This window comes from Cebus imitator, unplaced genomic scaffold (genome assembly GCF_001604975.1).
Source record: "Cebus imitator isolate Cc_AM_T3 unplaced genomic scaffold, Cebus_imitator-1.0 Scaffold514, whole genome shotgun sequence".
Taxonomy (NCBI): domain Eukaryota; kingdom Metazoa; phylum Chordata; class Mammalia; order Primates; family Cebidae; genus Cebus; species Cebus imitator.
In genome coordinates, this window is record NW_016107829.1 from 719,501 (window position 1) to 743,914 (window position 24,414).

At 42.0% G+C, this 24,414-nt stretch overlaps 1 protein-coding gene across 4 annotated transcripts in view; it reads left to right on the forward strand.

The window, feature by feature from the left end:
• The window catches only part of ZNF608 (zinc finger protein 608), a 115,223-nt gene extending 91,364 nt beyond the window's left edge, over positions 1 to 23,859 (forward strand). For all 4 annotated transcript variants that reach the window (XM_017514081.2, XM_037733305.1, XM_017514080.2 and 1 more), the window contains 7 exons: positions 11,387 to 11,474; positions 11,951 to 14,405; positions 16,413 to 16,830; positions 17,400 to 17,572; positions 19,675 to 19,828; positions 21,859 to 21,940; positions 22,858 to 23,859. In XM_017514081.2, coding sequence (XP_017369570.1) covers positions 11,387 to 11,474; positions 11,951 to 14,405; positions 16,413 to 16,830; positions 17,400 to 17,572; positions 19,675 to 19,828; positions 21,859 to 21,940; positions 22,858 to 22,864 — 3,377 coding nt within the window. In that variant the 3' untranslated portion in view covers positions 22,865 to 23,859. The remainder of the gene's footprint in view (positions 1 to 11,386; positions 11,475 to 11,950; positions 14,406 to 16,412; positions 16,831 to 17,399; positions 17,573 to 19,674; positions 19,829 to 21,858; positions 21,941 to 22,857) is intronic.
• Positions 23,860 to 24,414: the final 555 nt, after the last annotated feature.

Consider the following 24,414-nt stretch of genomic DNA (forward strand, 5'->3'; position numbering starts at 1 on the left):
TGGATGGGTTAGGAAAGGTAACTTTGGTTGAAATTGGTGGTGGGTATAGAAATAATAAAAGAAGTTCCTCAGGTTCCTAAGTTCCTAATTTGCAGCCCTTAAGATTCTAAAAGATAGGTCCCATTTAGAGTAAGCCTGGTCACCAGCAATGGGGGACAATTAGTGTAGATGCAAATAACTGAGTTTGCTTCACCTGGAAGGAATGTGGAAGGGCTTGCTGGTGGCTGCATTTCTGAATGTGGAATTCATAGCATTTTGGCATCTCCCTCCATTCTCCAGCCTTTGACCTGGGTGAGTTACAGGAGAATTTAAAAGCAGAAGAAGCCATAGGACCTATCCTGAGTGGCTTCTTTATGCCAGTTCTCATGTTAAATGCTTTACATAAATCACATCTTATTTACTATTCATATTATCCCCATTTTATAGATGAGGAACTGAGGCTTAGGTAGGTTGAGATCAGCTCAAGATGAAGCAGCCACAGAGCTGGCTGTAAACAGATTAGTCTGCCTCTGTCTCCAGAGGGTTTTCGGGTGCTTAGGGTGCTCCATTTGATGACCACCGTTTATTCTTTCTTCCTTCCTAGTCCTCAAAAATAACTGCAGACTAAACTTGATTAGAGTTCATCCTGTCAGCGTTCCCTGTTGCATTCTGAACCTGAGCCACATTCTGTGGCTTCTCTATGAGAGTGTGTGAACTGCTTCCCACACCGCCTGCAGGGCATGGCCACCTCCAGGAAGAACAGGGAGGTTTACCAACAACTTAAGCCTCTTTCACCCTATTGCCAAAGGTGAAACTGAGTCTAGTTTCTGACATTCATATTCCTTGTTTCCTTTCTAGATTTGCAAAGATGGTGGCTTTTTGGTGGCACACAAAATATACCCCTTTGTGTGCCATACACATGCAGATCCCTCCCATTCTCTCTCTCTCTCTCTCTGTCTCACACACACACACACACACACACACACACACACACACACACACAGAGGTAAGAGAAGCAGTTCTTCTGTTTTCGGCTGCCGTTGTAAATTGCTATTTTAAATTTCAGTGAGTGGAATAATAGCAGAGTGATCATCTCCAGTAAACGTTGTTGGCCTTTGTAAAGAATAGCTTGTTCAGAGGTTTTATGATTTACAGAGGACACAGCTGGTGGCCAGCAGAGCGGTAGGAATGTATGCTCTCCTGGGCCCGGTATAGCTAGAGATGAAAAGGGCCCAGAGCTGGCACAAAAGCAAATAAGCGCTCCGACTTTAAATAAAGCATCATAATTTATAGGAAGCCTGGCTCTTCAGTCCCAGTGAGACACGTGGATCAGTGGCGGCTTTTTGATGCGGAGCGTAATTGTCAGTTGGTTCCCACTGTCTCCTTATAGCTCAAGGACTGGGGGTGGTAAGAAATTACTTTAAGACATAGTCCTATAATCTATAGTTGTATTACACCTATTTTGACAAGTGATTCGATAGCATTTAAACCTGGAACTCTGCTAATCACCCATGACCTACTCATCTACAAGAGGTGGTGAGTTTGGGAGGAAAACTAGGTGATGAGAGGTGTTGGGAATAGCTGCTATTCCCGTTTCCTTGCCTACCGCTCCCCACAAGGCCTGAGATTTTTCATTCTTACATTTGATTTCCTTTGCATCTTTCAGTTTCATTCATCTTGGTAATGACTTTGCCTTCCTGCCTGTTCCTCCTTCCTTTGCTCCTGCTACTGGGGAAGAATTGGGCAAGAAGCAGAATATACTGCCAGATACAGAAAATAGGGAAGTGGCAGATAGCTATTAAAGACTTCTCACCCATTTTCCCCCTTTTGGTCCTAGAGTATTCTGTTTTTTGATGAGTGGCATGGAGGGGGTTTGGCGTGAAGGATGACTTATTTTTGTCTGGTTTTGCTGTTCCTTTTACCTGTTTTTTTTAGTCAAAGTAATGGCATCGTGGAGAGCTGGGGTATATGACTTGTTAACTTAAAAAAAAATCCTGTAATTAATATTAAGTGCTGAGACCAATGATTTGAAAGGCTGCATACTTTCAGTTGCTTATCTTCAGTGACATGCTGAGTCTGCCAGTGGGGGTAAGTGAAAGCTGCTTCCCTCTCGTTTTGGGAGACCCTGGCCCTGTGCTCTGTGCCCAGGGCCACCTGTAATAGCTGTTTCCTAAAATAACCCTCTTAGGAAAGGAATGAGCATTAGGAGGTAATACCATAAAAACTGTGTCATTATTATGGCTCATAGTAGGCCTAGTTCAATAATTACAGAATACCTTTCCCAAACTTTTTAACACTTTTATTTAAAGAAAGAAAAATATGTCCTAACAAGCTAATGCTACAAGTTCCTGAGACTGGATTGGGGGAGGGGAGTCAATTCTGTTACAGTGGGCATTGCACCTTTGTCTTCCCACGAAGAGAGGGAGGAGGAAGACAATGAGAAATCGTCTGCTACTCTAATGGGGAGATTTGGCTTTAAAAAAGGAGAAGGTGTGAGTAATCTGCCCCACACTAGAAATCATCATCTCAGTTCATCAGATTTTAGACTAACCAGTGGAGCCTGACAAGGAGCAGGAGAAAATGAAGTTTAGAACTTGGCACTGGAAATCAGAGTGGTGCTGTTGCTTAGTGTGGTGGCACGAAGCTACTTGCTAGGAAGTTTAATCAAGAACAAGAAATAAAACCCCTTGGTACAAATGTATACAGACACACACTCTGTACATGTACATATTCAGTTTATATGTTTGAATTGCTCCAAATGTCTGTTGAGAAGACTGTATTTTTGTATTTGATTGCATCCTCCTGTCCTTATTTATCCCTTGCGTCCTGCTATGTGTTGACTGAGCCTTGATGGACCACAGCCTGAAGACCATCCCTTTTGGGGTGCAGGGGGTGGCTTTTGATGCAGCCCAGTTAAATGCCTGATTTGCTGTCCTTGCTGAAGCAAGCTCAGGGGGCTTGTCCTCTTCCCTCCTCCCCCAACACCATCACCTCACACCGGTTCTGCCTGCCTGCCCCCAAAGTAGGGACTCCAGGAACCTTAGCAGAAACTGCTAGAGGAATAAGGGGTACATATTGCGGTGTGAATGGTGCAGTACATTTATTTTATTTTACTTTATATTTTTTGATTTAATTTTATTTTAAAGCTGGCCTCAAGTCATGAGGGGCAATGTTGCTTTAGGATATATATGTTTGCCTAACTTAAAAGCAAATATTTTTGTTACTCGTTGGAATTCCTGATTGAAAATTACTTTCTAAAGATCTCCATGTGATTTTTTTAATGATGCTCTTTGTTACCTAAAATGTCTATAAGTACACCTGTGACATTTTATAACTAGGACTCTTGCTTGGTAGAACATGTTTTGATTACTTAAAAGAAAAAGTATGTCTTTCCACAGTAAATATTAATTGATCTTGAATGATCTGTTTTGATTTAGCATTTTTTTTCATGTTATATCTTGGGCCCTGTAAGCTTTCATTGGTGCTTAAACTTGGTCTGTGAAAATATTGTCACCATCTATATGTGCAGTGCAGCCTCCCATGTGAATGTATGGGACAGCATGTTAGTGTTACCGCTGGTGCCTTATAAAAGTCTTGTTTCTGCTCCCTCTTCTTACTCACAAGACTCTTTAACAGGCCATTGTATTTTCTAGAAGTGGAAAAGGATAATGTTACTAGGGAAGCCAGAAAAAGAAAAGCAGCTAGAGCTTCTTTTAGCTGACCAGTCAACTGGATATTGACCACCTATCTTCATGGGAAAGAAATAGATGGCAGTGAATAAGCGAGAGTCTAGTTTTCCAAGAAGCTCAATGATTTTCCCAAATCAATACAGCTCATCAGGCCTCAGAACAAAGGCTGCAGGGGAGGTGACAGTGATGGAAGTGGCTCTGTGTTCTTTTGTGTATTAAACCATAAGGCCCTTGGGGAAACAAGGTTTCCTTAGCTGTGTAGGGTGTGTGTGTGTGTGTGTGTGTGTGTGTGTGTGTGTGTGTGTGTTTTAAATTATCTCCATAGATTGTATACCATGATCAAACATACTTTTGAAAGAGATAAGTACAGTCAAGTAAGAAAGACTATCATGTTTTAAAATGCAGACTAGAACAGCATTTTTCCATTGCTTTTTGGTATTGCTTAAGGTTTCATTTTGTTGTTATTGTTATTTATGGATCGGGTTTAGATGAATCAAAAAAAAGGTCTCAGTGTTCAGATTAACCTCTGGCAAATCAAGAATCGTAGCTATCCTCCCATAAACAAACCCTGTTCCTAATGCCCTGAAAATAACACCAAACCCTAATAGGAATGCTCAACTGTCATCTGAGAGGTTATAATTAACACAGATCGAGTGATGCCAGCGTAGGCCCGCCGCTGACAGAGAAGATCTATCTAAACCGGCAATTTTTAGCCCTTCAGTCCTTTAATCTTGAAGCTCACTGTGCTTTCATAAAGTAGTACATTAACACCAGAGCAGTGTGTCTCTGGGGTTTATGACTGGGGTGGCGGCACACTAGGGCATAAAGTGTTTCATTCACTTTCTTTTGTTAGTACTGCCCTATCTCCCAAGCCCCATTGCCGTACACTATTTGTTCAGATAAAGCCCTATGTTCAGGGTGACTAATCGCAGCACTGTGTTCCAGATGGTTTGATTACAGGATGTGGTTAAAGTGACTCTTCAAACATTCAGCCCAGCAGTAGGGCTCTTTAAAAAAACATACTGCATTTTATGGTCATGTGACAACACTTACTTTTCCTGTCCTGGTTCTCCATATATACTTGGCACAGGTAATGGGAAAGTCCCTCTGAATTTTGGCTGGCAGGTATTTTATGAGCAACCTTAGTTGTACATTTAAAATTTTCCCAAATAATTGTACTTGAAGAAGGACCTGTCTAAAGGTTATAAGCTTCAAGGCTGGAACAGCGAAGCTTGTACTATACAAGATTCAGCTTTTAAAAAGTACCAGTGTTGAATATCACAGAGTGATGACAACAAACTAATGGGGGGAGGCAGTCCTGAACAAAGAAACAGTGATAAATCATACTAGGTACAATAGCCTCATTGTGTAAAAATATAGGGTAATATGATATCTGAAATACATGAATTTTATTCTGTCCTCATGAAATCAGCATATTGTGACATTTTATCACTAATGTTTCACTAGAAAAAATACATATAAAAGGAAAGAAATGTGTAAACTTTTTTATTAAGGATTATGGCATGAATGGGTTACCATTTGGCATTATTCGAATGAGGTTTCTGTTTTCTGCCTGGGTGCACATCAAGTCCATCCAGATGTGGTAGTCGGAGAGAGTTCAAAAAAACTTCTGTCTGATTCCAAATTCAGCATTTGCGATGCTTGGCAAAGACTTCTGTCCCGGGGATGAGGCACTTTAAAGACTCTGAAACAGTCTTTAAACTCTAATACAAACAGAGTTATGTCGATCCACTGGGAAATCAGGCATTTGCCCCGTTCTTGAGGAAACAGCTTCACAAATACCAGAAATAATAATTCATAAACCACATTTACAACTTCTTGGGAGCAAAGCCTCTCCACAGAGAATGTCTATCATCTATAAAGTTAGTGGGAGATTATGCTTATTGAAAAAGTATGGTAGTAATAAAAGGAAGTCACTGAAGTCTAGAGAATTCAGTCTAGACTCTCTCTCGTCAGTGTCTGTGTAGTTAGTTCCTAGGTGTTCAATGAATTCTCACTGTTAAATAGGCACTGTCCTGCCAGGGGTTGTGGGTGCAGGCATGCTCCTATTTTTAAGAAGTGTTATCTAGTTGGAAGAGATAGGCATACTGTGTGTACGAGCAGTGGGGGCCATGTATTATGGAAGGACAAATAGTTTCAATATTGTTCAGACCTGGAAGGTTCTCCTTGTCATTCAGGGTCCCAGATGAAGGAGACTCTGCCACCTTCATCCTGAGGCCTTCGAGATCACAATAGCCATTTCTACTGCAGCCAGACAGAAAGGGACAAGTGGATATTATGGCCTGGAAGTGGCCCACATTGATCAGTTCACTCATTTTCTTTCCATAGGACTCAGTCACATGGCTGCATCAGAGTGATAGGGAGGCTGAGAAGGAGTCTAGCTGTGTGTTCAGAAACGGAAGGGAAACATGGCTTGTCAGCTTCCATCAAGCCAAGAACAGTGTATGCAGTGCTGTGGGGACCCAGGAGACAATGGCCGTCTTTTGGTGGTGTGCATGGTATGTGGGTGTCTAGGGCAAGGATTCACAGAAGTGAGAACCTTTACATTTGTCTCCATGTGCTTCTAATTCATTAGGAAGTTTCCCTAGGGATTCGGACTAAGGCATCTTCAAGGTTTCTTTTAGGGGAATTAAAAGTGTGACATGAAAAATGGTCGAAGAAACTTGTCTAGGCTGGAGAGTAAAGGAGACAGAGAGTCTGGGTGTGGTCACACCTGTAATCTCAGCACTTTGGGAGGCTGAGGTGGGAGGATCACTTGAAGCCAGGAGTTCAAGATCAGCCTGGGCAAAATACTGAGAGCCCACCTCATTAAAAAAAAGAGAGAGAGAGAGGGAAAAAAAAGAGAGAGAGTGAGCAGGGGGTGAGGAGAATGCCAGCATGGTCATTGTCCTTGCCTGGATGAAAGGCTGCTGACTGGATGATGGGTGGACTGCATCTGCAGGGTATCAGGAGGTACAGCCAGGACCGAGGTATTCAAAGACAAATTTAGTTTAACACAAGGAAAAACTTTTTAACAAGATGTCTGGAAAATAACTAGGCAATCCTGGGTGAGTGCTATGAAATCTTTTTTTTTTTTTTTTTTGAGATGGAGTTTCGATCTTGTTGCCCAGGCTGTAGGTCAGTGGCTCCATCTTGGCTCACCGCAACCTCTGCCTCCCGGGCACAAGCAATTCTCCTGCCTCAGCCTTCTGAATAGCTGGGATTACAGGCAGTGCCACCACGCCTGGCTAATTTTTATATGTTTAGTAGAGATGGGGTTTCAACACGTTGGCCAGGCTGGTCTTGAACTCCTGGCCTCAAGTGATCTGCTCGCCTTGGCTTCCCAAAGTGCTGGGATTACAGGCGTGAGCCACCGAGCCCGGCCTGGTGAAATCTTTTATCAGTGATGAAGCTGGAGGGAAAAGGGACACACACACACACACACACACACACACACACGTCCCGAGAGTGTTGCACTAGCAGTGCAGTTGGCTTCCTGGTCTCATAACTATTGCACCCTGAGAACTTTGGCCCATCATGGTTCTCTATGCCTCTTAGTACCTTTAGGCGTCTACTTCTATTGCCAACTTTCTGGGACTTGTATACTCCTCATTCAGATTCCCAATGTTAAGTCCCTGTTGGGCTGGCTGCCTTTGCTCCCGGTGCCCATCACTTGTCTAGTCAGATGGGGGCAGGGTTAGGATCACTGGTCTAGGTGGGGGCACCATGAACATGAAATCCAGGGTCTAGCCTGATGTGACAGCATAAAGGGCCTACTCTAAAAATGCAGGTAATCGACAAAACTATACTTCCACTTCTGCATTACAGTGTATGCCTGTATCTGTTCTGTTCTAAGCTTACAGACGCTTGAACTACAGAGTTTAGATAGAGTCCCAAGTAAAACATGGTTGATTCTATAGCGCCAATTAGGTACCTAATGTGTACCCCATAGACACACACAGTAAGTGTTTGTTGGGCTTGACATCTTCCAGGAAACCGTTTACTAAGGACATAACACCGACTGAAATCATTATGAGGTCTCAGGCTTTTTTGGCTTGAGGAAGTAAGAGGCTCAGGCTATATAATAAAGACCTTGTTCTTATTAAATGTTCTGTAGGTAGTAGGCCTTTGCGGGCAGCATCTTAGACAAAGTGTTAACAATACAAAGAAGAAACTTGCGTGTGGTCAGCACATTCTCAAACCATCCATTGTACTCTTCAGCTGTATTCTTACTTTATTAATAATAAGCCTCAGATATTTTTCAAGTATAAAATGTTTGTTATAGTGCATTAGCTCCTGAGAATGATCAGGCCCAGTCTATTGGTGGAAATGGAAGAGTAATAAACATGGTAGAATGCTTGAATATAAAGATGAAAAGCACTTGTACTGAGTGACCCCAACACCTAGCTCACAGGCTAGATGTTTGAATAAATGTGCATGAAAAGAAACTATTTAATCCTTCTGGAATAAATGTACACTTATTTCCGATGTATATGTGAGAAATAGAACTTTATGCCCAGATTTATAAAATTCAAATTTGCACTTTTAAAGGACTAATTTTCATCATGGGGGTTTATGCCTTCAGTAAGTATAGTTTGCTTTATATTACTGTGGGTTACAAAATGTTCAAGATTTTGAGCTTTCAGCAAAATGATAAATCATTTACATGTCTTAGAACTAAAACACCACCTTTATACTTGGCCCTTCACAATGGGGTGTTGTCTAAACACAGAGCTTCTTACAAAGCAACAATACACTGTGTAGTTTATATGAGAAACATTCCTTAAGCCTTCATTCCAATATAGAGTGGCAGATTTGGCTGTGTAAGCATGTGACTGTATATATTCGCATATGAATTGTAGGCAGATTTAAATACTCTGTGGCATTGTGAAGCAGCTCATACATATAAAGAAAGATTAGACACAAGCACACATATTTAATTAGCACTGCTTGATGGAGAGTGTTCAAAATCTCCTTGTGAGTATAAAGCATTTGTTTTGAGCATTTTAAATACAAAGTCCTTCTGGAAAAATAAGGGTGACTTATTTAGGCCCTTTGAAGTTAAAAATGGACTTTTCTTTCCAGGACTTTATTCCTTCTGAGTGCAAGTAAGAACGGCATCACTTGTACTTCGATAGGAGGTCTGCTTGTGTGGCTTCTAGAAAGAGCAGCAGGAGCTGTGAATAATTTTACAGTGAGGAAGTTGCGACTGCAGATTTGCCTTTGTGACAGCTTCAACCTGTGGCCCCAGATAACCAGTGATTAATTGCCTGCCCTGGGTCCCTTCCTTTTTTCCGGCTCCAGGTTTCCCTTGACCCTGTTTGAGACCGTGAATTGCGTTCTGAGTGTTCTGCGTGGGCCGGCGTGCTTTGTGAAGCCGCGTGGTTGGGGGGGCGCAGCACGGTCACGCAGACCGCAGCTTTCACTGCAACGCCGGGCTCGTTAGTGTGAATGAGCACATGTCCAGTGGGCACCGCGGAGCCCAGCAGCGCGGGCGGCCCTCTGGCCCCCGACGGCCAGCGTGCCTTGGGGCCGCGTCCCTTTGCCTCCACCACGCTCGCTTCTCCCCGGACGCTGCCTCCGTGCTCCGGGCGGCCGCCTCGGCCCAGCCAATCAGACGCGAGTGCTCGCAGCGGGCGCCGGCCAATCCGCGGCCAGCGTTCGCTGGAAACGCGAAACCCTTAGGGGAAAAGCAATAACAAAAGCCTTTCACTGCAGACAAATGTTAAGTGTCTGTGCAGACTTTTCCTGTTTTTAATTTTATTACTGCAAGAATGGAGGGTTTGTTGTTTCTTTCATGTTTCCTTTCAAGCAATTTTAATTATACATTTGTGCTACATCAGGGACTCTGGAACGCAGTGATTCAGCCTATTGCATCTAAAGCTAAAATGCAGTAACCTTCTGGCAATACAGATATATTCCTGCACTGTAAATATAGCTGACATGCTAAAGAATTTTAAGCAGCTGCAAAGGTCTTTGACACCACACACAGTGCCCCAGAGAGCAGATGATGAGAAAACCAGCTCAGTCTTCCCCTTCGCCTCCTCTCCCACCCCCTCCCCTTTCCTGAAGGGATGTGCTCATAAAGAATCCTTTCCTCCAATTGTTCTTTCTTTTGCAAATTTTGACCAAATGCCTAATTACCATTGATTCGCATTGCAATATGAAATTTTATACTCAGTGGTTTTTTAAAAAATGTCCTGAGGGAATTACATTGGAATCAGCTGCGATTTGAGGAAATACTTGCCTTGCTCCATCCTAGCCTTTCCCCTGCTAGCCTATTGCTACAATAGAGTGAATTAACACTGAGTAAATAATTCAGCTGTTGCCTAAGTAATAGCAACATAGACCATATGGGAAACAATTTTAAAATCTCCTTTAGAGACTTTGGAAGGAATCCTTCTCCATTACTTGAGTCCCAACCACTCAAATATTTTACCTGCTGTTAAAAGGTTCCCAAGGAAATGAGTCTTACCTTGTGAGGTTTCCCTTACCATCAAGGAGCCCATTACAGGTTTTCTGTAAAATTCAGAATGGCAGTGGTAATGCAAGTGAGCAAACCAGCTAGAAACAGACTTTGACTAATGTCTTCTGGTGCTTCCAAGAAAGAGTAGGGGTAGGTGCAGAAAACAAAGGCTTAGTTAAATATTTTATTTCTTTCCCCTAATATTTTATGTATGTCTCAAAATCAAGATTCTATTAAAATATGCTTTAAAGAAGTTTTTTTTTTTTTTTTAATTTGGCATTTATCCTCTCAGAAATAAAGAGGATATTATATTTTGTTTCTCTGTGACATTTGGTATACCAAGCGCACTTAAGTTTAGTAATTCACAGATGCAGTGCTAAATTAAATTGTCTGTCTGCAAAGCAGTTGGAAAAAGCAGAATGGCTTGCAGGAAACAAGTGTGTTAGTTTTGAGATTTCTTTTCTAATCCTCTGAGGCAAATGCTTACCAAAGTTGATTCCAAAGATAACCCCAAGAGCAAATCTATTGTGCACATTTATTTTCTTAAGAGGGCTATTTTAGGAGTCCTTAATATGAAACAAGACCAAACACTGAAACAGATACGGTACTGAGGCTGATTATTGTCTCACAAAACCGAAGAGGGGAGGATTAGGAAAGAGAAATCATAGTTGATTGTCTGTTATCTGGTAAGTCCCCACTCTCCCCTCTATTCCTATTTTTATGCACCTGCGTAATGTTTTTTCTTAATAAAAATCACCATCGTTTTATATTGTTGAATTGGAAACAAAACCGATTCCTTTCAGTCACCCTCTGGTTTAAGCTCTGGTAACTGGCGCTAGTTTATGTTGGCTGCTTGCCAAACGAAAGCAATTATGTGTAATAATAGAAAAATTAAGAGGTGAATGTTGCTGTTTTACAGCAGGACATGGCAAAAACCATTTCCTTCTGTCAGCAGTATCTTGATTACCCTCTCACACAGTTTCACCCTTTGTACCACATGCGCATGCGCACGAATGCACAACACTCATTATTTCCTGTGGGTTTTAACTTGAGGTCACTGAAACCAGAAAGAGGAAGAATGCAAACCACAGCTTTTGAAAGCAAACGAGAATAGAACTTTGCTGGAAAAAAAAGAAAAGAAAAAGAAAGAAGAAAAGAAAGAGAAAGGAAGAAAGCAGGAAAGAGTAAGTGAACTGGAAATAAGAGTAATCAGTGGTAACTATGATCCTTTTTCATCCTCTGGCTTCTGCAGGTGTCCTAGTGGTCAATGTCACCTGGAGGAACAAAACATACGTGGGAACCCTACTGGACTGCACCAAGCATGACTGGGCCCCTCCCAGGTAGGAACAGGGCTTTTTATTTCTCTCCTTCCTCCATCCTGTCTTTGCAGAGAAACTATAGAGAGGGATTCATAACACATAAAAGTGTGCCTGTAATTGAAACCAGGCAAAGGAGAAATGAGCAATTTAGGATTGAATGCAGTAAAATGCAGATGCTAGATTTCTTTTCTATCAGAAGATCTGTACTCCCTACCCCTTCTCTCTTGCCTTTGTTTTCATTTTTTTCTCAAAACGGGAATGTGAACTGGAGTGGAAGCTAGCTACTTGAGCTGTTTTTCCTTGGTTTTTGTGAGAAAGAATATAAGCCCTTGGTAGCCTGCTCTTTTGCAGGTGTTGGAAATTGTCAGTCTTTTCCTTGACTGGGCCCAGCCCTTAAGCTACTGGAGTGTTGACTGCTCTGCTGCATTGTGTACTCTGTGATTTCACCTGCCTCTTTTGGGAATGCTCATTTTCACATCTGTTACTTGCTTCCATAGGTTTTGTGAGTCACCGACAAGCGACCTGGAGATGAGAGGGGGCCGGGGCAGAGGGAAGAGAGCGAGGTCTGCTGCTGCAGCCCCGGGCTCCGAGGCCAGCTTCACGGAGTCTAGAGGGCTGCAGAACAAGAACAGAGGGGGGGCCAATGGGAAAGGGAGGCGGGGCAGCCTCAATGCCAGCGGACGAAGGACACCCCCAAATTGTGCCGCTGAGGACATCAAAGCCAGCCCTTCCTCCACCAACAAAAGGAAAAACAAGCCTCCAATGGAGCTGGACCTGAACTCCAGCTCTGAGGACAATAAGCCTGGGAAGCGCGTCCGCACCAATTCCAGAAGCACTCCCACTACCCCTCAAGGGAAACCAGAGACTACTTTTTTGGACCAAGGCTGCTCTTCTCCAGTGTTAATCGACTGTCCCCACCCAAACTGCAACAAAAAGTACAAGCACATTAACGGCCTGAGGTACCACCAGGCTCATGCACACTTAGACCCGGAAAACAAGCTGGAGTTCGAGCCTGACAGCGAGGACAAGATCTCGGACTGCGAGGAAGCGTTGAGTAACGTGGCACTGGAATGCGGCGAGCCAAGCACAAGCGTATCTGCTTATGACCAGGTGAAGGCACCGGCATCCCCTGGGGCCGGAAACCCGCCTGGGACCCCAAAGGGAAAGAGAGAGCTGATGAGCAATGGCCCAGGTTCCATTATTGGTGCTAAAGCTGGGAAGAATTCTGGCAAAAAGAAGGGCCTTAACAATGAGCTGAACAACCTTCCAGTCATCTCCAACATGACGGCCGCCTTAGACAGTTGCTCAGCCGCAGACGGCAGTTTGGCTGCTGAGATGCCTAAACTGGAAGCAGAGGGATTAATTGACAAGAAAAATTTAGGAGATAAAGAAAAGGGCAAGAAAGCTAACAACTGCAAAATGGACAAAAACCTCTCTAAACTGAAAAGTGCCCGGCCCATCGCCCCTGCCCCAGCCCCCACTCCCCCGCAGCTAATCGCTATACCCACTGCAACCTTTACAACCACCACCACGGGGACAATACCCGGACTGCCCTCCCTCACGACGACTGTGGTTCAGGCTACACCAAAGAGTCCTCCGTTAAAACCCATTCAACCAAAGCCCACGATTATGGGAGAGCCCATCACCGTGAACCCAGCTCTGGTGTCACTCAAAGACAAAAAGAAAAAGGAGAAGCGAAAGCTGAAGGACAAGGAAGGGAAAGAGACGGGAAGCCCAAAAATGGATGCCAAGCTGGGGAAGCTAGAGGACTCCAAGGGGGCCAGCAAAGATCTACCTGGCCATTTTTTAAAGGATCATCTCAACAAGAATGAAGGGCTGGCAAATGGACTGTCAGAGTCTCAGGAGAGCCGCATGGCCAGTATCAAAGCCGAAGCCGATAAGGTGTACACTTTCACAGACAACGCCCCCAGCCCTTCCATCGGGAGCGCCTCGAGGATGGAATGCAGCACTTTGGTGAACGGGCAGGCACCAATGGTACCTCTGCATGTGTTGAACCAGAATGGGGCCGAGAGTTCAGCCGCCAAGACAAGCAGCCCGGCCTATTCGGACATATCCGATGCTGCTGACGACGGTGGTTCCGACAGCAGGTCAGAGGGCATGAGATCAAAGGCCGGTTCCCCATCAGATATTATTTCTAGTAAGGACGGTGGAGTGAAAGGGCATTCTTCAACTACAGCACAATCATCTCAACTGAAAGAGTCCCATTCTCCGTATTACCACGGCTATGATCCTTATTATTCTCCAAGTTACATGCACCCTGGGCAGGTCGGCGCCCCTGCAGCTGGAAATAGTGGGAGCACACAGGGAATGAAGATCAAGAAGGAGTCTGAGGAAGATGCCGAAAAGAAAGACAAGGCAGAGCAGTTAGATTCTAAGAAAGTGGACCACAGTTCCGCATCCTTGCAGCCTCAGCACCAGTCGGTGATCACACAAAGACATCCTGCCCTGGCTCAGTCACTGTATTATGGCCAGTATGCCTATGGGCTCTATATGGACCAGAAGTCTCTGATGGCCACCAGCCCTGCCTATAGACAGCAATATGAGAAGTACTATGAGGACCAGAGGTTGGCAGAGCAGAAAATGGCCCAGACTGGGAGAGGAGACTGTGAAAGGAAAAGTGAGCTCCCCTTGAAAGAGCTGGGCAAGGAGGAAACTAAACAGAAAAACATGCCATCGGCCACAATCTCAAAAGCTCCCTCTACTCCGGAGCCTAACAAAAACCATTCTAAACTAGGGCCATCAGTGCCTAATAAAACTGAGGAGACAGGTAAATCGCAGCTTCTCTCCAATCACCAGCAGCAGCTTCAGGCCGACAGCTTCAAAGCTAAGCAGATGGAAAACCACCAGCTTATTAAGGAGGCTGTAGAAATGAAGTCTGTCATGGACTCTATGAAGCAGACAGGTGTAGACCCAACCTCGAGATTTAAACAAGTAAGATTGTGGAGCGTGGCCCCAACAGGGAGAGAGCAGTCTGAGACTTGTATTATACATGTCTGGGCTTGATCTGGTTAGACCTCTGACACAGGAAGGAAACCCACATTAAGAGTTTTTTCCTCTTCCCTTGAAAATATCTTAAGATTCTTAGGAGTTACTATGTAGCTCTCAAATGTACATTATCACTATTTTCTTGTCATGTTATATAGTAAAAGGAACTGTGGACATGTGCTTTGCAGATTGTGTTCTATGCCACTACTCGCTCTATGACTCTGATGAGGTCCCTTAATTTCTGACTTAGTCCAAGGCGAGGGCATTCCACGGTGGGGCTGCTGAATTCCCACTCTGAGATTCTGCGTCTCATCTCTAAAACATTTATTTTCCATTTTCAGATCTCTATTTGCATCTTCTTGGAAGATAATAAAAACTGGTAAAAACTGGGTCCCTACATTCACATATCCCATTTAGTTTTTGTTTTTGTTTTTAAGACCGGGTCTCGCTCTTGTTGCCAGGGCTGGAATGCAGTGGGGTGATCTCGGCTCACTGCAGCCTCCGCCTCTTGGGTTCAACCAATTCTCCTGCCTCAGCCTCCTGAGTAGCTGGGATTACAGGCTCGTGCCTCCATGCCTGGCTCATTTTTGTAGTTTAAGTAGAGACAGGGGTTTCACTATGTTGGTCAGGCTGGTCTTGAACTCCTGACTTCATGATCAGCCCTCCTCAGCCTCCCGAAGTGATGGGATTACAGGTGTGAGCCAACCGTGCCTGGCCTCATTCATGTTTTTAATAGAATTTGGGGCCCAAATTTCTTTCACAGGGGGTCAGAGATGCCTAGGTTTCAGCTTTACACTGTGTTAAGTACCCCAAAACCCAGAGTTTCGTGCTGAACGTTTGTGAGGAGGGTGAGGATGTTTGGGTGGCGGTCCTCAGCAGCTCTCCCAGAGCCCCCGGGGTCAGTCAGCTTGAGAACACCTGAAAATTGGTCACCATGAAACCACAAATGTGCTAGCACCTTCTGTCATGGTTCAGACACCCTGACTCACTGCAATCCCATGAGCATTAATCCTGGTATTTCCCAGCACTGCACACCCCCACTCTGGCCCTAACCCCCATGCTTAGATAATCCCTGGTGCATTAGAGCAAGAACCACTACCCCCCACCACCACCACCCACACACACATATTCACTTAGACCTAACTTTGCATATTCTCTGAGAACCTGAATCCCAGTGGGTTTATATCATGAATGGGATGGGCATCACAAAGGCCGTTTAGGATTCTCAGTTACCCCACTTCCAGAGGCATAAATCAGGCTGTCACTTCACAGGTCTGCATAAGAATGATACAGTTTGGGGGGGTTATAGATGGCTTTGTTTTCCAATAGAGAAGCCATAATGTGTGCTATTAATTTGAAATTTTGTTTTGATTAAGATGATAGCACATAATGAGAAGTGAGCCAATATATTAAGCCTCAGCTGCAGTAGATGAGGAAAATGTATTAGGAAACCAAGAGTTTTTCCTCGTAAGTGATGTTAATAGCTATAGCAATTGCTTAAATTTACTATTATTAGCTTGAGTTAGAGTTTTTAACACTCTTTGACCTGTGCGAGATATTAAAAGGCAAATGAAGGTGGAATTGAATATGTCTGAGGATGCTATTTAGTGTTGAGAAATTACGATAAGGGCTCAGCTCTGAATTTTAGCAGACCTGAGTTTGAAGCCCAGCTCTTCTACTGGGCAGCAGCATGACCTTGATGTTGCTTGAACTTCAAATGCTTCGGTTCTGTCTTCTGTACAAGGGATCAATAGTAATGCTGCTTACCTGGGACATTATCACCTTGTAAGAGAAGGAGGTAAAGCAATTAGCACAGTGTCTAGCACATAAATAAAGGTCAACTTAGCATGAAAATTGAGAGTACTAGTGCTGTCATGATCATTAACAAGTTTTCTTTAAAATTGAAATTTTAAAACAAATCTAATGTTTTTTTCTTTAAAAAAAAAAAATCAGGATCCAGATTCAAGAACATGGCATCATTACGTATACCAGCCCAAATATCTGGATCAGCAAAAGTCAGAAGAACTTGATAGAGAGAAGAAATTAAAAGAGGATAGTCCCAGGAAAACCCCTAATAAAGAGAGTGGTGTGTCCAGCCTTCCTGTATCATTAACGAGCATTAAAGAGGAGCCCAAAGAGGCCAAGCGTCCTGATTCTCAATCAATGGAGGAGAGCAAGCTGAAAAATGATGATCGAAAGACTCCTGTGAACTGGAAGGACTCTCGGGGAACAAGAGTGGCTGTCTCCTCACCCATGAGTCAGCATCAGTCATACATACAGTACTTGCATGCTTATCCTTACCCACAGATGTACGACCCAAGCCATCCTGCATACCGAGCTGTTTCTCCCGTCCTAATGCACAGTTACCCTGGTACGTGTTGTCGGTTCTGACTATACTGGAGGGAAGAGGCAATGTTCAAATATTAGCTGTTAAAAACTCAAGATAAATTAGAAGCTTCAAGAGTGACATTTGTTTTGCTTGTTGTTGTGCGGTTTAAAGTCCCAAAGATGAAACTGATTTAATATAAGATTTCTTTTAATGAAATGTCAAGAATCTTCAGATATAGTTTCCATAGTCTCTGATGGTCTGCTATAGCTGTTAGACTGACAGATACTTTATAGCCTATGAAAATATTCTAAGCACTTACTGTCATAATCATTATAGCTACTATTCCTTTCACTTAAGCGGACACGTAAATGTATGAAATGGCTGTAAGCTCAATTCTGTTTATAACCTCCCTTCATCAGGATGAATTAACTGGGAGAAGAAAATTGGAGAAGCTAGATACAGTTTAATGATGATGTAGCCCATTCTTAATGGAACTCCCTATTTTAAGATCCCTTTGACTCTTATCCCAAATTCATGTAACCCAAATGATTTTTTTTTTTTTTTAAAGATACAGCCCTTAACTTGATGTGGCATTTGTTGTTTATCTGCAGGGGCCTATCTCTCTCCAGGATTTCATTATCCTGTTTATGGGAAGATGTCAGGGAGAGAAGAGACAGAGAAAGTCAATACCAGCCCTAGCATCAACACGAAAACAACCACTGAATCTAAAGCACTGGATTTGCTCCAGCAGCATGCTAACCAATACCGCAGCAAGTCTCCTGCTGTAAGCCTCCTTTTGTTGTTATTTAAAAGTACTGTGTTTTGGGGGAGAAAGGGGAACAAACTAGAGAACAGTCTTGAAATATAAATGGGTTTCGGAACCCAGCTGTGATTTCAGGATGCTGTTTTATCCTAATACATAAAGAATGGCGTGTTCAAAAGTAAGATGCTTTCACATGTGTGAGAAAATTGTTAAAGCTTGTATGGCAGTAGCAAGCTTTTCTGTTGCAAAAATCTAGTATACCTTGCTTACCCAGGAGGATGGTTGTTAGGTAGAAATTTGAATTCATAGGAACCAACTTTTGGTGCAAAATATGTTTGATAAGACATTGAGGAATTAGGTAACAGAGGAGTCTATTTTATATACTTTTTGTGAGTAAGTAGTTCAGAGGCTACAAACTGTTGGTCTTTTGGGCAAATCAAGCTTTTCAAAAACATATTTTCTTGTGGGATAGCTTTTAAAAATCAGATATTTTACATGCAAATTCAGATGACCTCTTTTAATACAATAGAAAATCTGGGCCAGGTGTGGTGGCTCACACCTGTAATCCCAGCACTTTGGGAGGCCAAGGTGGGCAGATTACCCAAGGCCAGAAGTTCAAGACCATCCTGGCCAACATGGTGAAACTCTGTCTCTACTAAAAATACAATAATTAGCCTGCCGTGGTGGTAGGCACCTGTAATTCCAGCTTCTTGGAAGGCTAAGGCAGGAGAATCACTTCAGCCTGGGAGGCAGAGGTTGCAATGAGCAGAGATTGTGCCATTGCACATAAGCTGGGGCGACAGAGCAAGACTCTGTCTCAAAAAAAAAAAAAAAAGACAATAGAAAATCGGGTTCAAAATCCTCTGGCAGAAGCTGATGGAAGCAAGTAGCCCCATCTAGGCAGTAAGTCCTGCTTCCCACCAATGTGCATGGATATAAATAGAAGCTCTCCAACTGCATCACTTACCTTTGTTGTTAGCTTGACTTCTGGAGAGATTTAAGGTTTCTACTACTTGTATTGACCCTTCATATTCACGTCATCAATGTCCATGGTTAGGAGTTCATCACTAGCAAAGCCGAGTGCTCGTAACATGTAATAAGGCACAAGTTTGAGCCTTGCACACTGAGGCTCGTATGCAAGAGGAATTCATGTGGCTTAGGGGTGAGAACTGTGTCTGCTGTTTTTTTGCTCCGATTCTTTGTCATGTCCCTTTAACTCTGCTGAAGCAGTACAAATATGTGTCTGTGAAAGATGGCTCTTCCCCAAAAAGGGTGAGTGCTCTAGTCCTAGAGACGGTTGTGAAGAGACACTAAACAAAAATACGATGGTGCTTGGCTATGAAAGAGTTTAAAGGAAATTAAAATAATAATATCTGCAATGTGAATAGGTCCACCAGCAACTCTGTAGAGAAACTAGAAAAGGTGATTTCTGAATCTTTTTCTGAGTCTTCCTTCTTAATACAAGGATTTCTTTTAAGTGAGAAGGATAACTTTAGTTAAAGGGTGGTTAGGTTCTAAAGGTAGAAAGGCATAGGAAATAAACCATCTTTACCCCAAACTATGGTTTGGGAGGAAGGGAGCTTCTCTGTGGGAGTTCAGAAATTGAGAGATTCAAAATGTGAGTGTAGGACAGTGATTTCTTGTGCTTTACATTGGCATATAATTTTAGGGCGTGTTTTTTCAGTAGAACAAAATGTGTACACACACGTTTAAAATTGTGAGATAGGCTCTCCCCACAAAATACAAGCGTAATTAGAAAACTTGACTTTAAAGATATCTCCAAAACAATTTATTTTGTAACAGTTGTTGCTGGGAAGCAGTTGGGTGAATTCTTAACCTGCACTTATGAACGAATATAGAGAGAAGTCCTTATTTTCATCATTTCAGGAAAACATTGGTGTCACTTGGTTTACTTTGGGTGGAGCAGTTCTTTAATGTTGGCTTAATTCCAAATGAAACTAATGCACGTCTTTTGAAATTCTCTTTAGTTTCTAAAGAATTGTATCCTTATATTTACTTTTAATCATGAACACAATATCGTCGAAGGGTCAAAGGTGGTCTAGCACTCTTCTAAAGTTGATTTTCAGAGCATTAATGGGGGAAATCTCTCTTTTCTGTTGCAGCCAGTGGAAAAGGCTACAGCTGAGCGGGAACGGGAGGCAGAAAGGGAAAGGGATCGCCACTCCCCCTTCGGCCAGCGGCACCTGCACACGCACCACCACACCCACGTTGGCATGGGTTACCCGCTAATCCCGGGTCAATACGACCCTTTTCAAGGTCAGTAGCTCTGTCATTACTGTGTCTTTGGCCATTCTGCTTTGGAAAACAGTTGTTAAAATTGCATTTCACATCTTAAAAGTATTCAGCTTTGAGTTCACATTAGCTCTCAGGAGGGTTTTTAACACTTATTTCCTAGCGACACAGCTAAGGCTATTCTCACATCTTTGTATTCTATTGAGACCTGAAATGGCTACCACTTAATAATTGTCACCAGTTGATGTTATCTGCAGCTTACTGTTATCTCACAGACTGAGGGTGGTGGCCGGTGTCTGGGGCACTGAATATAACAATCAGAAGATCAGATATCTCCTTCAGGGAAATCGTAGGAAAAGGGGGAGATGGTGGGAGGCTTTGGTGAAATTACTTGCTCTGATTTCTACATGCTTTTTAAGTTGCTCTTTTCCCATGGAAATCGTGGGAGTAATGTGATCAGGTTTAACACTTTTATAACTTCATTCAAGGGTTTTTCACAGCTCTTCACTGCTGTGACTTCACTAAATGGGAGAATTGAGAAAAAGAAACATTTTTAAAAAGCCCTCGGATTGATAGGAGGGAAGCTTCACCTTGTGGCTTACTAGTTGAACATGTATTATTTGTCCCATCTTTGTCATTTCATAGCAGGTGGGTGGTGTTACCATCTTTACAACTGGCTAGAATACCACAGATTGCATGGCTTTAAACAACAGGAATTTATTTTCTCACAGTTCTGGAGGCTGGAAATTCAAGATCTGGGTGCCAGCACAGCCAGCCTCTGCTGAGGCCTCTCTTCCTGGCTTGTGTGTAGCCGCTGTCTTGCTGTTTGCTCATATGACCTCTTCTTTGTCCATGAGCTGGTGGGTGGGGAAGGGGCAGGGGGAGCCCTCGTGTGCTTTCCTGTAAGGACACTAATCCTGTCCTATTAGGGTCCCACCCATATGACCTCATTTAACCTTAATTACCTTCCTGTAGGCCCCATCTCCAAATCTAATCACATTGTGGATTTAAGGCTTCAACATATTTTAAGCAGACGTAATTTAGCCTATTGCACTTGCCAAGTTGCCTCTTTCACTGCTGTGTGAATAGAAAGTAAGAGAATATGTTTGAAGGTGTTTCCAAAACTGGCAAGTGATATACAGATGTGAAGGGTCATTTTTATGTATTCAAGTCTTTTTACTTAGTGTCAACGAGTAATGTTAAAAGGGAGCTTTTCAATCTCTTAAACAATTTGTATTGGTATGGTAAGAACTTGGAAGAGAGAGAGGTTTTATTTCTAGTCTAACACATTATATATAAACTATATATGAGCAGAAAATAATTGTCTCTTTTAAGATAATATTATTATTGTTATTTTACTGTCTTACATTACCTCTGGGAAATGAAAATGTATCCAAATAAAAGACATAGAAGGAGGCGGTAATCTTCCCTAGGTTTGCACTTTTTTACTCTCTTTTTCCCCAGGACTGTCGTCTATAGAATTTAAAAGAATTCTCTATTAGGCACCATCATGCCATTTGGAGCTATTACAGGCTCTGACTGCTGCCTTCGTCTTGTGGGGTGAAAGTTAAGAGCATTTCTAAGTTTGATTTACTGATTCTGTGTACCTTATGAGATGCATTGTGTTCAGTCGCTGGGGAAAATGTTGAAGTGATAACAATTATTATGAAAGTATTGTATTCCAGGCAAATAGCATGCAGCTTCTGTAATTCACTGTGACTTTTGATTCCTGTTGTTACCTGGCATCTATTATTTCTCCTGAGCTTCCTATTCAGGAATGCATGCAAACCATTTAGCACCATGCGGAGTCAGAGAGATGGAATGCTGTATCTCCTTTTAATAGCTATGAAGAAAACTGCAGAGTGTTCAAGAAAGGATAGATAGCAAATAGACCAAATGGTTTGTACTGTGTCCTTGCTGCATGAAACAGTTCACGTGTGTGTTCGGGAGAGGACACCGTGCTGCCGCTGGGTCTGTGGCCCTTCTGCACTGGGCCTGTATCTACTCTTGTCCTTCTAAAGGTCACAGACACTGTATATTTTTGTCCCCATTAGGCTTGACCTCTGCTGCCCTTGTTGCCTCTCAGCAGGTGGCTGCCCAGGCATCTGCATCTGGAATGTTTCCTGGACAAAGAAGGTAAATATCCTCTACATTTTAAATTAGCTCTAAATGGAAAATGTCTTAATGGTTGGGAGGAAGCAAATACGGGATTTTTAGACCAAAAGCCTATATCCTTGGGTTTTATATCATTATAATGAGTGTGTTTATTATGCCAATATGAGTTGCTTCACATGCAACTTAAAATTCCATGAAGCTCATTCTATGAGGGTTATGTAGATGAGTAATTAACTGATTAGTTTTTCAGACAGTTGAAATTTTCTTGGCTTATCCTTACAGCATTGCTAAAATAATTCACCATGACTCCCTTTGTTTTATTATATTTAAAGATAAAGTCGCAAATGGAGACATTTATTTTCATAATGCTAAAGGTAACGTTTGCTCTTTGATATTTTAAATTATTCCTTAAGTTTTAAGAAGAAAAATGATTTAAAGGAATTAAATTATTAATATTATAAAATTAATACTTTTCACAACGTATATCATTACTTTGTGTTTATTCACTTTCTCTGGAATTGAATTCCACGTTTGAATGGAATTAAAAATAAGCCTATCAGTCTTATAGTTTTCAGGTTTGCAGTGTCAAATGTTGATAGAGGCCGGGCACGGTGGCTCATGCCTGTAGTCCAAGCTCTTTAGGAGGCTAAGGCAGGTGAATCAGCTGAGGTCAGGAGTTCCAGACCAGCCTGGCCAACATGGTGAAACCCTGTGTCTACTAAAAATACAAAAATTAACTGGGCGTGGTGGCATGCGCCTATAATTCCTGCTACTAGAGAGGCTGAGGCACGAGAATTTCTTGAACCTGGGAGGCAGAAGTTGCAGTGAGTCAAGATTGTACCATTGCACTACAGCCTGGGTGACAGAGTTGCAACTGTGTTTCAAGAAAAAAAAAAAGTTGATAGAACCCTGTGCTAAAGTTTGCTTTTCTTTTGCAGAGAATAACAAGATTGGAAATGTACATTGTCATGTGACTGGATCACATGGGGAAGCGCTTTATACAGACATCAGTTCCATGGTGTTAATTTGAAATGCCTTAATGGCAGGCAAAAACCAGTCATTTCATTTTTGTAAATTACAGATTTTATCACAGAGTAACAAATGTTTCTGTAATTAAACTTCTGTTTTATATATATATATACGTATACATATCTGTATATATACATATATATATATATTATATATATATATATTCTTTACTTTTTGTATCAGTAACCAGGCTCGCACACACAGGGTCTGCTGCCACGTCGCAAACCACTCAGTAAAGGAAATTAAAATGTATTTGTCATGTTGAAAAGTGTTAGCCAGAAAAGGCTACTTTCTTTTTTTTCCTTTTCCTTTAAAATTGTAAATAAATAATGTTATGTATCAGTGTGCCTGAACCTTGCATATCCTTCACATATTTCCCATAAGCCCCTCAGAAAGGCTAACTGTGATGATGACACTTTGGTACAATTTAGATGTCTATTTGGTGGCTCCTGTTAAAGATGCATCAGTGTAAAATGTTCCTGTAGTCACTCTTTGTACTTGTGTATTGTGGAAAAAATACTTTTGGAAGGCATGGGGTTGCCAGTACCACAAAAACTGTGTTGTATATAATGTAAAGATTAAAATGGGGAAATAATGAGCATCTGTGAATAATGAGGTGTCATTTTTTGATAATCTTGAATGGCAAATAACCCAATAGCCTGCGTACCAGAGACATCTGTGATTGTTCTATTACTTGAATAGTCCTAAAGTCTTTTTTTTTTTTTTTTAATGTTTACAATTACCCAGTTTTAGAAGAGAGAGACTTTAATGCCATTGCCTGGTTACTTGTTTTATGCTGTAATCTAGTTTATTTTATGTAAAATGTATATTGAATGCTTTCCTTTTTTATACCTGCCTTAAATAATTTGGCAATCAGAATTAAAAAGGTTTTTTTTTTTTTTTAAATAATGGCTTCTTGTCTGTCTCATGTTATTTTCTACCTGGCTGATAGTCATTCTAATTTTCAAAGAAGAGTTTCTTAATATTATTAATATCCAACACAAAACACAGTACGGAGATACTAACTTTTCGGATAGGATACATAGGCATAACAACCAAATAGAGTATTTAATTTGGTGAATGTATTCCCATTCACATGGTGTTTATTCTAAACACGGAGCATGATATCACTAGAAATTGGTAGATACAGGTTTTTGTGGTATGGAATAATACTCCAAAGATGCAAATCTGATGACATGTGGACAGTAGGGAAAATATGTAAAAAGTCATTCAGTCAGTTAGCTGTCATTACATTGATTTATTAAAATATTTTAAGCCACATTTTAACTGCCTCTTCCCCCACTTCTTTGCTTTGAGCAAACACTGAGTGCCTGCTTTATCCCAAGCACAGTACAGGGTGCTGGCATATTGCAGTAACAAATTCTTGTCTTCACAGAGCTTACATTTTTTAGTGGGTGGGATAAACATGTCATAAAATATCTAAATAATATACAATGCATGTTAGA